Source organism: Haliotis rufescens, unplaced genomic scaffold (genome assembly GCF_023055435.1).
Source record: "Haliotis rufescens isolate VD_foot unplaced genomic scaffold, xgHalRufe1.0.p SCAF_15, whole genome shotgun sequence".
Classification (NCBI taxonomy): domain Eukaryota; kingdom Metazoa; phylum Mollusca; class Gastropoda; order Lepetellida; family Haliotidae; genus Haliotis; species Haliotis rufescens.
In genome coordinates, this window is record NW_025963835.1 from 22,597,975 (window position 1) to 22,614,693 (window position 16,719).

The window sequence follows — 16,719 nt, forward strand, 5'->3', positions numbered from 1 at the left end:
CGCCCCGTTGAATACATGACACGTTCTCTGTATTACTAATTATGTATTCATGTTCTTCCAACTTCTAAATGCCTATTAAAGACGACATGGTGGTTATGACCAGGTCTGAAGCTGATCCTGAACGTGAACCAGAAAGAGTACCTCCCCTTCATTACCTCTTCCGCCGGAGTCAGACTACAGATCCATGAGTTTGGATCCCAGCCCCACATGCTTGAGCTGGGGCAATCTCTCTCCACTGGTTTCGAGACGCAGATTGGAGTGAAACCCGTACGTGCATACCTCTATCAACCCAATAACCCTTCATAACGATATTGCGTCTGTACGAAAGCCTAATGACACCACATTAGTAGACTAGTATAATTCAAAGTTTTTCAATCACCATCTTTTCGAATTTCGAATAAGTGTGTTTTGAGCGTATAGACATCAAAACTGAGCTTCACACCCGGAATTTCGAGTTGTCTTCTCATGATTCTTCTATTATCGATTAATTTCTCGTTATTTCAAGTATTGTATTTATTTATTTAAAAAGCATTAAATAATTGACATAACGAGAAAAATACTCGATATTTCGATATACAAAAGTTTGTGATGCCAAAGTGGCACCAATAGGCTTACGTACGTCTGCAACCTCAGACATGGTTCTACCGATTTGGCCTCTGTTTATGCCGAGAACATGGCTGGTACGATTACAGCCTTTTGATATTCTGAAAGCTTTTTAAGACCCATAAGAATAGTCTCTTTGAGGAAAATATTTCGCTGAAAATGAATTTCACATTATTACTGTCGGTTACGAGTAATCATATTATTCTTTGCGTATTGCAAGTACAGGGAGATATATAACATTCACGGCTATGCATTGTTTAAGAAACTTCTCAAAATGATTAAATATTGTATAGTAAAATCTCTTTAAAGTATAACCACATATAAACTTTTGCTAACACATTCACATCGTTTATGGTATCACGGGTAGCCAGTTGCCTTACGGACCGCAATTCTCTGCGCAGAGTTGCGTCCCTTGGGCATGCCAGAATCCCACGACTGTGGGTTCGAATCCCGGTTCGCCGAAAAGGATGTGAGTGAGTGAGTTGAGTTTAACGCCGCTTTTAACAGTTTTCCAGGCACATCACGGCGTGTCGGCTAAATATCAAAGTGATGCAGGTCTCAGACGTTTACTACTTCGGTGAAACCCACGAGCACGGGTATGGTGCTGACATACCAAGAAACATAATCGGGGCGAACCGGGATTCGAACCCACAATCATAGGTTTCTGGCGTGTCCAAGGGACGCAACTCTGCACAGCGAATCGCGGCGCCTTAGACGACAGGGCCACCCGTGCCCCCTGCAATAACTCGAGGCACGCAACAATTAGTTTCAAATTCTAAGCAGCATCAGTGTCTATAGGTTCGTGACGTCTGGTAATGCTTCAATTTATGCACGTGTACGTGACTGCAGCTTTATGTTCCACAGATCCTGTACAAGAGGCTGCCCGATCCCCACGGCACGTGCGACGACTCCGGGAAGTACGAAAGTGTTCTGGTAAGGATAAGTTTAATTATGGTATCACCTATCATATTTGAAACACGACTGTCACTAGACGATGTACCCATTTTTAAGGCGAAAGAAAATAGGATATCCATATTTAAAATATGTACAAGTATGGTTCACAATTTGGTTCGAAAGCCTCCGTGGTCTAGTGGGGTAGCGTCTGATCGGAGAAACACACACACACACACACACACACACACACACACACACACACACACACACACACACACACACACACACACACACACACACACACACACACACACACACACACACACACACACACACACACACACTCACACTCACATACACACACACTCACTCACACACACACACACTCTCTCTCTCTCTCACACACACACACACACACACACACTCACACACACACACTCACACACACACACACACACACACACACACTCACACACACACTCACACACACACACACACACACACACACGTCGCTATGTAAGTAGAATAATCATGAAACCTTCGCTGAACCCCATTTCACCTCACCGCACAATTTGGAAAAGTCGGAGAGCTCAAATATGAGTGTGTGGGTTGGGGTTTATGCCGCTTTGAACATATTCCAGTTATATCACGACCTGTCAGCTTGATGTGGGAGAAAAGCCAAAAGTGATGCAGGTCTTAGACGTTTACCACTTTGTAATAACCCACGTGCAGGGGGAAGGTTCTGACACATAATAGGGGCAAATAGGTGAATGTTAAACCGAAAAAAACACTTGTCAATAAATACCTTTTAAGGTTCCTTTATGTTCCTATCCTACTTATACGACACGTGTGGACACTTATATGATCTTGTAAAATAAACCATTATTTCTGCGACTAGGACTGTGAACGCGACTGCCTGGAGACGCTGATAGAGGGTGACTGCGGTTGTTCACGGCGACAAGTCTCTGATGAAGATCCGTGCGCATCCAAAAGTGAGTCTGAAGTTCTATGTGCCATCCTACGATAGATCCCCAGTCTCATGTTAACGTGTGTGAATTGCAGACATCCCCTGTGTCATGTTAACGTGTGTGTATTGTAGACATCTCCTGTGTCATGTTAACGTGTGTGTATTGTAGACATCTCCTGTGTCATGTTTACCTGTGGGTATTGTAGACATCCCCTGTGTCATGTTAACGTGCGTGTATTGTAGACATCTCCTGTGTCATGTTAACGTGTGTGTATTGTAGACATCTCCTGTGTCATGTTTCCCTGTGTGTATTGTAGACATCCCATGTGTCATGTGCACCTGTGTGAACTGTAGACATGTCCTGTCTCATGTTAACGTGTGTGCATTGTAGACATCCCCTGTGTCATGTTCACCTGTGTATACAGTAGACATCTACTGTAGACATCTCCTGTGTCATGTTAACGTGTGTGTATTGCAGACATCTCCCGTGTCGTGTTAATGTGTGTGTATTGTAGACATTTTCTGTGTCATGTTTCCCTGTGTGTGTTGTAGACATCCCCTGTGTCATGTTAACGTGTGTGTATTGTAGACATCTCCTGTGTCATTTTAACGTGTGTGTATTGTAGACATCTCCTGTGTCATGTGCACCTGTGTGTATGGTAGTAATCCCCTGTGTCATGTTAACGTGTGTGTATTGTAGACATCCCCTGTGTCATGTTAACGTGCGTGTATTGTAGACATCTCCTGTGTCATGTTAACGAGTGTGTATTGTAGACATCTCCTGTGTCATGTTAACGTGTGTGTATTGTAGACATCTCCTGTGTCATGTTAACGTGTGTGTATTGTAGACATCCCATGTGTCATGTGCACCTGTATGAACTGTAGACATTTCCTGTCTCATCTTAACGTGTGTGCATTGTAGACATCCCCTCTGTCATGTTCACCTGTGTATACAGTAGACATCTACTGCAGACATCTCCTGTGTCATGTTAACGTGTGTGTATTGCAGACATCTCCTGTGTCATGTGCACCTGTGTGTATGGTAGACATCCCCTGTGTCATGTTAACGTGTGTGTATTGTAGACATCTCCTGTGTCATGTTAACGTGTGTGTATTGAAGACATCTCATGTGTCATGTTAACGTGTGTGTATTGAAGACATATCCTCTGTCATGTTTCCCTGTCTGTATTGTAGACATCCCATGTGTCATGTTCCCCTGTATGAACTGTAGACATTTCCTGTCTCATGTTAACGTGTGTGCATTGTAGACACCCCAAGTATCATGTTTACCTGTGTATACAGTAGACATCTACTGTAGACATCTCCTGTATCATGTTAACGTGTGTGTATTGCAGACATCCCCTGTGTCATGTTAACGTGTGTGTGTTGTAGACAATTCATATGTCATTTTAACGTGTGTGTATTGTAGACATCTCCTGTGTCATGTTTCCCTGTGTGTATGGTAGTCATCCACTGTGTCATGTTAACGTGTGTGTACTGTAGACATTTCCCGTGTCATGTTTCCCTGTGTGTGTTGTAGACATCTCCTGTGTCATGTTAACGTGTGTGTATTGTAGACATCTCCTGTGTCATGTTAACGTGTGTGTATTGTAGACATCTCCTGTGTCATTTTAACGTGTGTGTATTGGAGACATTTCCTGTGTCATGTTAACGTGTGTGTATTGCAGACAACTCCTGTGTCATGTTAATATGTGTGTATTGTAGACATTTCCCGTGTCATGTTTCCCTGTGTGTGTTGTAGACATCCCCTGTGTCATGTTAACGTGTGTGTATTGTAGACATCCTCTGTGTCATGTCAACGTTCGTGTATTGTAGACATCTCCTGTGTCATGTTTCCCTGTGTGTATGGTAGACATCTCCTGTGTCATGTTAACGTGTGTGTATTGTAGACATCTCCTGTGTCATGTGCACCTGTGTGTATTGCAGACATCCTCTGTGTCATGTTAACGTGTGTGTATTGTTGACATCCTCTGTGTCATGTTAACGTGTGTGTATTGTAGACATCTCCTGTGTCATGTTAACGTGTGTGTATTGTAGACATCCTCTGTGTCATGTTAACGTGTGTGTATTGTAGACATCTCATGTGTCATGTTAACGTGTGTGTATTGTTGACATCCTCTGTGTCATGTTAACCTGTGTGTATTGAAGACATCTCCTGTGTCATGTTAATGTGTGTGTATTGTAGACATTTCCCGTGTCATGTTTCCCTGTGTGTGTTGTAGACATCCCCTGTGTCATGTTAACGTGTGTGTATTGTAGACATCTCCTGTGTCATTTTAACGTGTGTGTATTGTAGACATCTCCTGTCTCATGTTTCCCTGTGTGTATGGTAGTCATCCCCTGTGTCATGTTAACGTGTGTGTATTGTAGACATCTCCTGTGTCATGTGCACCTGTGTGTATGGTAGACATCCCCTGTGTCATTTTAACGTGTGTGTATTGGAGACATCCTCTGTGTCATGTTAACGTGTGTGTATTGTAGACATCCCCTGTGTCATGTTAATGTGTGTGTATTGTAGACATTTCCCGTGTCATGTTTCCCTGTGTGTGTTGTAGACATCCCCTGTTGACGTGTGTGTATTGCAGATATCCTCTGTGTCATGTTAACGTGTGTGTATTGTTGACATCCCCTGTGTCATGTTAACGTGTGTGTATTGTAGACATCTCCTGTGTCATGTTAACGTGTGTGTATTGTAGACATCCTCTGTGTCATGTTAACGTGTGTGTATTGTAGACATCTCCTGTGTCATGTTAACGTGTGTGTATTGTAGACATACTCTGTGTCATGTTAACGTGTGTGTACTGTAGACATCTCCTGTGTCATGTTAATGTGTGTGTATTGTAGACATTTCCCGTGTCATGTTTCCCTGTGTGTGTTGTAGACATCCCCTCTGTCATGTTAACGTGTGTGTATTGTAGACATCTCCTGTGTCATTTTAACGTGTGTGTATTGTAGACATTCTCCTGTGTCATCTTTCCCTGTGTGTATGGTAGTCATCCCCTGTGTCATGTTAACGTGTGTGTATTGTAGACATCTCCTGTGTCATGTGCACCTGTGTGTATGGTAGACATCCCCTGTGTCATTTTAACGTGTGTGTATTGGAGACATCCTCTGTGTCATATTAACGTGTGTGTGTTGTAGACATCCCCTGTGTCATGTTAATGTGTGTGTATTGTAGACATTTCCCGTGTCATGTTTCCCTGTGTGTGTTGTAGACATCCCCTGTGTCATGTTGACGTGTGTGTATTGTAGACATCTCATGTGTCATGTTTCCCTGTGTGTATTGTAGACATCCCCTGTGTCATGTTAACGTGTGTGTATTGTAGACATCTCCTGTGTCATTTTAACGTGTGTGTATTGTAGACATCTCCTGTGTCATGTTTCCCTGTGTCTATTGAAGACATCCCCTGTGTCATGTTAACGTGTGTGTATTGAAGACATCTCCTGTGTCATATTAACGTGTGTGTATTTTAGGCATCACCTGTGTCATGTTTCCCTGTGTATATGGTAGATATCCCCTGTGTCATGTTAACGTGTGTTTATTGTAGACATCCCATGTGTCATGTTAACGTGTGTGTATTGTAGACATCTCCTGTGTCATGTGCACCTGTGTGTATGGTAGACATCCCCTGTGTCATTTTAACGTGTGTGTATTGGCGACATCCTCTGTGTAATGTTAACGTGTGTGTATTGTAGACATCCCCTGTGTCATGTTAATGTGTGTGTATTGTAGACATTTCCCGTGTCATGTTTCCCTGTGTGTGTTGTAGACATCCCCTGTGTCATGTTGACGTGTGTGTATTGCAGACATCCTCTGTGTCATGTTAACGTGTGTGTATTGTTGACATCCCCTGTGTCATGTTAACGTGTGTGTAGTGTAGACATCTCCTGTGTCATGTTCACCTGTGTATACAGTAGACATCTACTGTAGACATCTCCTGTGTCATGTTAACGTATGTGTATTGAAGACATCTCCTGTGTCATGTGCACCTGTGTGTATGGTAGACATCCCCTGTCTCATGTTAACGTGTGTGTATTGTAGACATTTCCCGTGTCATGTTTCCCTGTGTGTGTTGTAGACATCCCCTGTGTCATGTTAACGTGCGTGTATTGTAGACATCTCCTGTGTCATGTTAACGTGTGCGTATTGTAGACATCTCCTGTGTCATGTTAACGTGTGTGTATTGTAGACATCTCCTGTGTCATGTTTCCCTGTGTGTATTGTAGACATCCCATGTGTCATGTGCACCTGTATGAACTGTAGACATTTCCTGTCTCATGTTAACGTGTGTCCATTGTAGACATCCCCTGTGTCATGTTTCCCTGTGTATACTGTGTCATGTTAACGTGTGTGTATTGTAGACATCCCATGTGTCATGTTAACGTGTGTGTATTGTAGACATCTCCTGTGTCATGTTTCCCTGTGTATATGGTAGATATCCCCTGTGTCATGTTAACGTGTGTGTATTGTAGACATCCCATGTGTCATGTTAACGTGTGTGTATTGTAGACATCTCCTGTGTCATGTGCACCTGTGTGTATGGTAGACATCCCCTGTGTCATTTTAACGTGTGTGTATTGGAGACATCCTCTGTGTCATGTTAACGTGTGTGTGTTGTAGACATCCCCTATGTCATGTTAATGTGTGTGCATTGTAGACATTTCCCGTGTCATGTTTCCCTGTGTGTGTTGTAGACATCCCCTGTGTCATGTTGACGTGTGTGTATTGCAGACATCCTCTCTGTCATTTTAACGTGTGTGTATTGTTGACATCCCCTGTGTCATGTTAACGTGTGTGTATTGTAGACATCTCCTGTGTCATGTTAACGTGTGTGTATTGTAGACATTTCCCGTGTCATGTTAACGTGTGTGTATTGTAGATAACCCCTGTGTCATGTTAACGTGTTTGTATGGTAGACGTCTCCTGTGTCATGTTAACGTGTGTGTATTGAAGACATCTCCTGTGTCATGTTAACGTGTGTGTATTTTAGGCATCTCCTGTGTCATGTTTCCCTGTGTATATAGTAGATATCCCCTGTGTCATGTTAACGTGTGTGTATTGTAGACATCCCATGTGTCATGTTAACGTGTGTGTATTGTAGACATCTCCTGTGTCATGTGCACCTGTGTGTATGGTAGACATCCCCTGTGTCATTTTAACGTGTGTGTATTGGAGACATCTCCTGTGTCATGTTCACCTGTGTATACAGTAGACATCTACTGTAGACATCTCCTGTGTCATGTTAACGTGTGTGTATTGCAGACATCTCCTGTGTCATGTGCACCTGTGTGTATGGTAGACATCCCCTGTGTCATGTTAACGTGTGTGTATTGTAGACATCTCCTGTGTCTTGTTAACGTGTGTGCGTTGTAGACATTTCCTGTGTCATGTTCACATGTGTGTATTGTAGACATCCCCTGTCTCATGTTAACGTGTGTGTATTGTAGACATCTCCTGTGTCATGTTAACGTGTGTGTATTGAAGACATATCCCGTGTCATGTTTCCCTGTGTGTATTGTAGACATCCCCTGTCTCATGTTAACGCGTGTGTATTGTAGACATCTCATGTGTCATGTTAACGTGTGTGTATTGTAGACATCTACTGTAGACATCTCCTGTGTCATGTTAACGTTTGTGTATTGCAGACATCTCCCGTGTCGTGTTAATGTGTGTGTATTGTAGACATTTCCCGTGTCATGTTTCCCTGTGTGTGTTGTAGACATCCACTGTCTCATGTTAACGTGTGTGTATTGTAGACATCTCCTGTGTCATTTTAACGAGTGTGTATTGTAGACATCTCCTGTGTCATGTTTCCCTGTGTGTATGGTAGACATCTCCTGTGTCATGTTAACGTGTGTGTATTGTAGACATCCTCTGTGTCATGTTAACGTTCGTGTATTGTAGACATCTCCTGTGTCATGTTTCCCTGTGTGTATGGTAGACATCTCCTGTGTCATGTTAACGTGTGTGTATTGTAGACATCTCCTGTGTCATGTGCACCTGTGTGTATTGCAGACATCCTCTGTGTCATGTTAACGTGTGTGTATTGTTGACATCCCCTGTGTCATGTTAACGTGTGTGTATTGTAGACATCTCCTGTGTCATGTTAACGTGTGTGTATTGTAGACATCCTCTGTGTCATGTTAACGTGTGTGTATTGTAGACATCTCATGTGTCATGTTAACGTGTGTGTATTGTTGACATCCTCTGTGTCATGTTAACCTGTGTGTATTGAAGACATCTCCTGTGTCATGTTAATGTGTGTGTATTGTAGACATTTCCCGTGTCATGTTTCCCTGTGTGTGTTGTAGACATCCCCTGTGTCATGTTAACGTGTGTGTATTGTAGACATCTCCTGTGTCATTTTAACGTGTGTGTATTGTAGACATCTCCTGTCTCATGTTTCCCTGTGTGTATGGTAGTCATCCCCTGTGTCATGTTAACGTGTGTGTGTTGTAGACATCTCCTGTGTCATGTGCACCTGTGTGTATGGTAGACATCCCCTGTGTCATTTTAACGTGTGTGTATTGGAGACATCCTCTGTATCATGTTAACGTGTGTGTGTTGTAGACATCCCCTGTGTCATGTTAATGTGTGTGTATTGTAGACATTTCCCGTGTCATGTTTCCCTGTGTGTGTTGTAGATATCCCCTGTTGACGTGTGTGTATTGCAGATATCCTCTGTGTCATGTTAACGTGTGTGTATTGTTGACATCCCCTGTGTCATGTTAACGTGTGTGTATTGTAGACATCTCCTGTGTCATGTTAACGTGTGTGTATTGTAGACATCCTCTGTGTCATGTTAACGTGTGTGTATTGTAGACATCTCCTGTGTCATGTTAACGTGTGTGTATTGTAGACATACTCTGTGTCATGTTAACGTGTGTGTACTGTAGACATCTCCTGTGTCATGTTAATGTGTGTGTATTGTAGACATTTCCCGTGTCATGTTTCCCTGTGTGTGTTGTAGACATCCCCTCTGTCATGTTAACGTGTGTGTATTGTAGACATCTCCTGTGTCATTTTAACGTGTGTGTATTGTAGACATTCTCCTGTGTCATCTTTCCCTGTGTGTATGGTAGTCATCCCCTGTGTCATGTTAACGTGTGTGTATTGTAGACATCTCCTGTGTCATGTGCACCTGTGTGTATGGTAGACATCCCCTGTGTCATTTTAACGTGTGTGTATTGGAGACATCCTCTGTGTCATATTAACGTGTGTGTGTTGTAGACATCCCCTGTGTCATGTTAATGTGTGTGTATTGTAGACATTTCCCGTGTCATGTTTCCCTGTGTGTGTTGTAGACATCCCCTGTGTCATGTTGACGTGTGTGTATTGTAGACATCTCATGTGTCATGTTTCCCTGTGTGTATTGTAGACATCCCCTGTGTCATGTTAACGTGTGTGTATTGTAGACATCTCCTGTGTCATTTTAACGTGTGTGTATTGTAGACATCTCCTGTGTCATTTTAACGTGTGTGTATTGTAGACATCTCCTGTGTCATGTTTCCCTGTGTGTATTGAAGACATCCCCTGTATCATGTTAACGTGTGTGTATTGAAGACATCTCCTGTGTCATGTTAACGTGTGTGTATTTTAGGCATCACCTGTGTCATGTTTCCCTGTGTATATGGTAGATATCCCCTATGTCATGTTAACGTGTGTTTATTGTATACATCCCATGTGTCATGTTAACGTGTGTGTATTGTAGACATCTCCTGTGTCATGTGCACCTGTGTGTATGGTAGACATCCCCTGTGTCATTTTAACGTGTGTGTATTGGCGACATCCTCTGTGTAATGTTAACGTGTGTGTATTGTAGACATCCCCTGTGTCATGTTAATGTGTGTGTATTGTAGACATTTCCCGTGTCATGTTTCCCTGTGTGTGTTGTAGACATCCCCTGTGTCATGTTGACGTGTGTGTATTGCAGACATCCTCTGTGTCATGTTAACGTGTGTGTATTGTTGACATCCCCTGTGTCATGTTAACGTGTGTGTAGTGTAGACATCTCCTGTGTCATGTTCACCTGTGTATACAGTAGACATCTATTGTAGACATCTCCTGTGTCATGTTAACGTGTGTGTATTGCAGACATCTCCTGTGTCATGTGCACCTGTGTGTATGGTAGACATCCCCTGTGTCATGTTAACGTGTGAGTATTGTAGACATCTCCTGTGTCTTGTTAACGTGTGTGCGTTGTAGACATTTCCTGTGTCATGTTCACATGTGTGTATTGTAGACATCCCCTGTCTCATGTTAACATGTGTGTATTGTAGACATCTCCTGTGTCATGTTAACGTGTGTGTATTGAAGACATATCCCGTGTCATGTTTCCCTGTGTGTATTGTAGACATCCCCTGTCTCATGTTAACGCGTGTGTATTGTAGACATCTCATGTGTCATGTTAACGTGTGTGTATTGTAGACATCTACTGTAGACATCTCCTGTGTCATGTTAACGTTTGTGTATTGCAGACATCTCCCGTGTCGTGTTAATGTGTGTGTATTGTAGACATTTCCCGTGTCATGTTTCCCTGTGTGTATGGTAGTCATCCCCTGTGTCATGTTAACGTATGTGTATTGAAGACATCTCCTGTGTCATGTGCACCTGTGTGTATGGTAGACATCCCCTGTCTCATGTTAACGTGTGTGTATTGTAGACATTTCCCGTGTCATGTTTCCCTGTGTGTGTTGTAGACATCCCCTGTGTCATGTTAACGTGCGTGTATTGTAGACATCTCCTGTGTCATGTTAACGTGTGCGTATTGTAGACATCTCCTGTGTCATGTTAACGTGTGTGTATTGTAGACATCTCCTGTGTCATGTTTCCCTGTGTGTATTGTAGACATCCCATGTGTCATGTGCACCTGTATGAACTGTAGACATTTCCTGTCTCATGTTAACGTGTGTCCATTGTAGACATCCCCTGTGTCATGTTTCCCTGTGTATACTGTGTCATGTTAACGTGTGTGTATTGTAGACATCCCATGTGTCATGTTAACGTGTGTGTATTGTAGACATCTCCTGTGTCATGTTTCCCTGTGTATATGGTAGATATCCCCTGTGTCAAGTTAACGTGTGTGTATTGTAGACATCCCATGTGTCATGTTAACGTGTGTGTATTGTAGACATCTCCTGTGTCATGTGCACCTGTGTGTATGGTAGACATCCCCTGTGTCATTTTAACGTGTGTGTATTGGAGACATCCTCTGTGTCATGTTAACGTGTGTGTGTTGTAGACATCCCCTATGTCATGTTAATGTGTGTGCATTGTAGACATTTCCCGTGTCATGTTTCCCTGTGTGTGTTGTAGACATCCCCTGTGTCATGTTGACGTGTGTGTATTGCAGACATCCTCTCTGTCATGTTAACGTGTGTGTATTGTTGACATCCCCTGTGTCATGGTAACGTGTGTGTATTGTAGACATCTCCTGTGTCATGTTAACGTGTGTGTATTGTTGACATCCTCTGTGTCATGTTAACGTGTGTGTATTGTAGATAACCCCTGTGTCATGTTAACGTGTTTGTATGGTAGACATCTCCTGTGTCATGTTAACGTGTGTGTATTGAAGACATCTCCTGTGTCATGTTAACGTGTGTGTATTTTAGGCATCTCCTGTGTCATGTTTCCCTGTGTATATAGTAGATATCCCCTGTGTCATGTTAACGTGTGTGTATTGTAGACATCCCATGTGTCATGTTAACGTGTGTGTATTGTAGACATCTCCTGTGTCATGTGCACCTGTGTGTATGGTAGTCATCCCCTGTGTCATTTTAACGTGTGTGTATTGGAGACATCTCCTGTGTCATGTTCACCTGTGTATACAGTAGACATCTACTGTAGACATCTCCTGTGTCATGTTAACGTGTGTGTATTGCAGACATCTCCTGTGTCATGTGCACCTGTGTGTATGGTAGACATCCCCTGTGTCATGTTAACGTGTGTGTATTGTAGACATCTCCTGTGTCTTGTTAACGTGTGTGCGTTGTAGACATTTCCTGTGTCATGTTCACATGTGTGTATTGTAGACATCCCCTGTCTCATGTTAACGTGTGTGTATTGTAGACATCTCCTGTGTCATGTTAACGTGTGTGTATTGAAGACATATCCCGTGTCATGTTTCCCTGTGTGTATTGTAGACATCCCCTGTCTCATGTTAACGCGTGTGTATTGTAGACATCTCATGTGTCATGTTAACGTGTGTGTATTGTAGACATCTACTGTAGACATCTCCTGTGTCATGTTAACGTTTGTGTATTGAAGACATCTCCCGTGTCGTGTTAATGTGTGTGTATTGTAGACATTTCCCGTGTCATGTTTCCCTGTGTGTGTTGTAGACATCCACTGTGTCATGTTAACGTGCGTGTATTGTAGACATCTCCTGTGTCATTTTAACGAGTGTGTATTGTAGACATCTCCTGTGTCATGTTTCCCTGTGTGTATGGTAGTCATCCCCTGTGTCATGTTAACGTATGTGTATTGTAGACATCTCCTGTGTCATGTGCACCTGTGTGTATGGTAGACATCCCCTGTCTCATGTTAACGTGTGTGTATTGTAGACATTTCCCGTGCCATGTTTCCCTGTGTGTGTTGTAGACATCCCCTGTGTCATGTTAACGTGCGTGTGTTGTAGACATCTCCTGTGTCATGTTAACGTGTGCGTATTGTAGACATCTCCTGTGTCATGTTAACGTGTGTGTATTGTAGACATCTCCTGTGTCATGTTTCCCTGTGCGTATTGTAGACATCCCATGTGTCATGTGCACCTGTATGAACTGTAGACATTTCCTGTCTCATGTTAACGTGTGTCCATTGTAGACATCCCCTGTGTCATGTTTCCCTGTGTATATGGTAGATATCCCCTGTGTCATGTTAACGTGTGTGTATTGTAGACATCGCATGTGTCATGTTAACGTGTGTGTATTGTAGACATCTCCTGTGTCATGTTTCCCTGTGTATATGGTAGATATCCCCTGTGTCATGTTAACGTGTGTGTATTGTAGACATCCCATTTGTCATGTTAACGTGTGTGTATTGTAGACATCTCCTGTGTCATGTGCACCTGTGTGTATGGTAGACATCCCCTGTGTCATTTTAACGTGTGTGTATTGGAGACATCCTCTGTGTCATGTTAACGTGTGTGTGTTGTAGACATCCCCTATGTCATGTTAATGTGTGTGCATTGTAGACATTTCCCGTGTCATGTTTCCCTGTGTGTGTTGTAGACATCCCCTGTGTCATGTTGACGTGTGTGTATTGCAGACATCCTCTCTGCCATGTTAACGTGTGTGTATTGTTGACATCCCCTGTGTCATGTTAACGTGTGTGTATTGTAGACATCTCCTGTGTCATGTTAACGTGTGTGTATTGTTGACATCCTCTGTGTCATGTTAACGTGTGTGTATTGTAGACAACCCCTGTGTCATGTTAACGTGTTTGTATGGTAGACATCTCCTGTGTCATGTTAACGTGTGTGTATTTTAGGCATCTCCTGTGTCATGTTTCCCTGTGTGTGTTGTAGACATCCCCTGTGTCATGTTAACGTGTGTGTATTGTAGACATCTCCTGTGTCATTTTAACGTGTGTGTATTGTAGACATCTCCTGTGTCATGTTTCCCTGTGTGTATGGTAGTCATCCCCTGTGTCATGTTAACGTGTGTGTATTGTAGACATCTCCTGTGTCATGTGCACCTGTGTGTATGGTAGACATCCCCTGTGTCATTTTAACGTGTGTGTATTGGAGACATCCTCTGTGTCATGTTAACGTGTGTGTGTTGTAGACATCCTCTGTGTCATGTTAACGTGTTTGTATTGTAGACATTTCCCGTGTCATGTTTCCCTGTGTGTGTTGTAGACATCCCCTGTGTCATGTTGACGTGTGTGTATTGTAGACATCTCATGTGTCATGTTTCCCTGTGTGTATTGTAGACATCCCCTGTGTCATGTTAACGTGTGTGTATTGTAGACATCTCCTGTGTCATTTTAACGTGTGTGTATTGTAGACATCTCCTGTGTCATTTTAACGTGTGTGTATTGTAGACATCTCCTGTGTCATGTTTCCCTGTGTGTATTGAAGACATCCCCTGTATCATGTTAACGTGTGTGTATTGAAGACATCTCCTGTGTCATGTTAACGTGTGTGTATTTTAGGCATCACCTGTGTCATGTTTCCCTGTGTATATGGTAGATATCCCCTATGTCATGTTAACGTGTGTTTATTGTAGACATCCCATGTGTCATGTTAACGTGTGTGTATTGTAGACATCTCCTGTGTCATGTGCACCTGTGTGTATGGTAGACATCCCCTGTGTCATTTTAACGTGTGTGTATTGGCGACATCCTCTGTGTAATGTTAACGTGTGTGTATTGTAGACATCCCCTGTGTCATGTTAATGTGTGTGTATTGTAGACATTTCCCGTGTCATGTTTCCCTGTGTGTGTTGTAGACATCCCCTGTGTCATGTTGACGTGTGTGTATTGCAGACATCCTCTGTGTCATGTTAACGTGTGTGTATTGTTGACATCCCCTGTGTCATGTTAACGTGTGTGTAGTGTAGACATCTCCTGTGTCATGTTCACCTGTGTATACAGTAGACATCTACTGTAGACATCTCCTGTGTCATGTTAACGTGTGTGTATTGCAGACATCTCCTGTGTCATGTGCACCTGTGTGTATGGTAGACATCCCCTGTGTCATGTTAACGTGTGAGTATTGTAGACATCTCCTGTGTCTTGTTAACGTGTGTGCGTTGTAGACATTTCCTGTGTCATGTTCACATGTGTGTATTGTAGACATCCCCTGTCTCATGTTAACATGTGTGTATTGTAGACATCTCCTGTGTCATGTTAACGTGTGTGTATTGAAGACATATCCCGTGTCATGTTTCCCTGTGTGTATTGTAGACATCCCCTGTCTCATGTTAACGCGTGTGTATTGTAGACATCTCATGTGTCATGTGCACCTGTGTGTATTGTAGACATCTCCTGTGTCATGTTAACGTTTGTGTATTGCAGACATCTCCCGTGTCGTGTTAATGTGTGTGTATTGTAGACATTTCCCGTGTCATGTTTCCCTGTGTGTATGGTAGTCATCCCCTGTGTCATGTTAACGTATGTGTATTGAAGACATCTCCTGTGTCATGTGCACCTGTGTGTATGGTAGACATCCCCTGTCTCATGTTAACGTGTGTGTATTGTAGACATTTCCCGTGTCATGTTTCCCTGTGTGTGTTGTAGACATCCCCTGTGTCATGTTAACGTGCGTGTATTGTAGACATCTCCTGTGTCATGTTAACGTGTGCGTATTGTAGACATCTCCTGTGTCATGTTAACGTGTGTGTATTGTAGACATCTCCTGTGTCATGTTTCCCTGTGTGTATTGTAGACATCCCATGTGTCATGTGCACCTGTATGAACTGTAGACATTTCCTGTCTCATGTTAACGTGTGTCCATTGTAGACATCCCCTGTGTCATGTTTCCCTGTGTATACTGTGTCATGTTAACGTGTGTGTATTGTAGACATCCCATGTGTCATGTTAACGTGTGTGTATTGTAGACATCTCCTGTGTCATGTTTCCCTGTGTATATGGTAGATATCCCCTGTGTCATGTTAACGTGTGTGTATTGTAGACATCCCATGTGTCATGTTAACGTGTGTGTATTGTAGACATCTCCTGTGTCATGTGCACCTGTGTGTATGGTAGACATCCCCTGTGTCATTTTAACGTGTGTGTATTGGAGACATCCTCTGTGTCATGTTAACGTGTGTGCATTGTAGACATTTCCCGTGTCATGTTTCCCTGTGTGTGTTGTAGACATCCCCTGTGTCATGTTGACGTGTGTGTATTGCAGACATCCTCTCTGTCATGTTAACGTGTGTGTATTGTTGACATCCTCTGTGTCATGTTAACGTGTGTGTATTGTAGACATCTCCTGTGTCATGTTAACGTGTGTGTATTGTTGACATCCTCTGTGTCATGTTAACGTGTGTGTATTGTAGATAACCCCTGTGTCATGTTAACGTGTTTGTATGGTAGACATCTCCTGTGTCATGTTAACGTGTGTGTATTGAAGACATCTCCTGTGTCATGTTAACGTGTGTGTATTTTAGGCATCTCCTGTGTCATGTTTCCCTGTGTATATAGTAGATATCCCCTGTGTCATGTTAACGTGTGTGTATTGTAGACATCCCATGTGTCATGTTAACGTGTGTGTATTGTAGACATCTCC

General features: G+C 42.8%; 1 protein-coding gene across 1 annotated transcript in view; it reads left to right on the forward strand.

Annotated features, from left to right (window-relative positions):
- LOC124135208 (amiloride-sensitive sodium channel subunit gamma-like) overlaps positions 1-16,719 on the forward strand; it is a 50,949-nt gene that overhangs the window by 17,825 nt on the left and 16,405 nt on the right. The window contains exons 7-9 of the mRNA XM_048396334.1: positions 104-267; positions 1,468-1,536; positions 2,396-2,489. Of these exons, the coding sequence (XP_048252291.1) occupies positions 104-267; positions 1,468-1,536; positions 2,396-2,489 (327 nt within the window). The remainder of the gene's footprint in view (positions 1-103; positions 268-1,467; positions 1,537-2,395; positions 2,490-16,719) is intronic.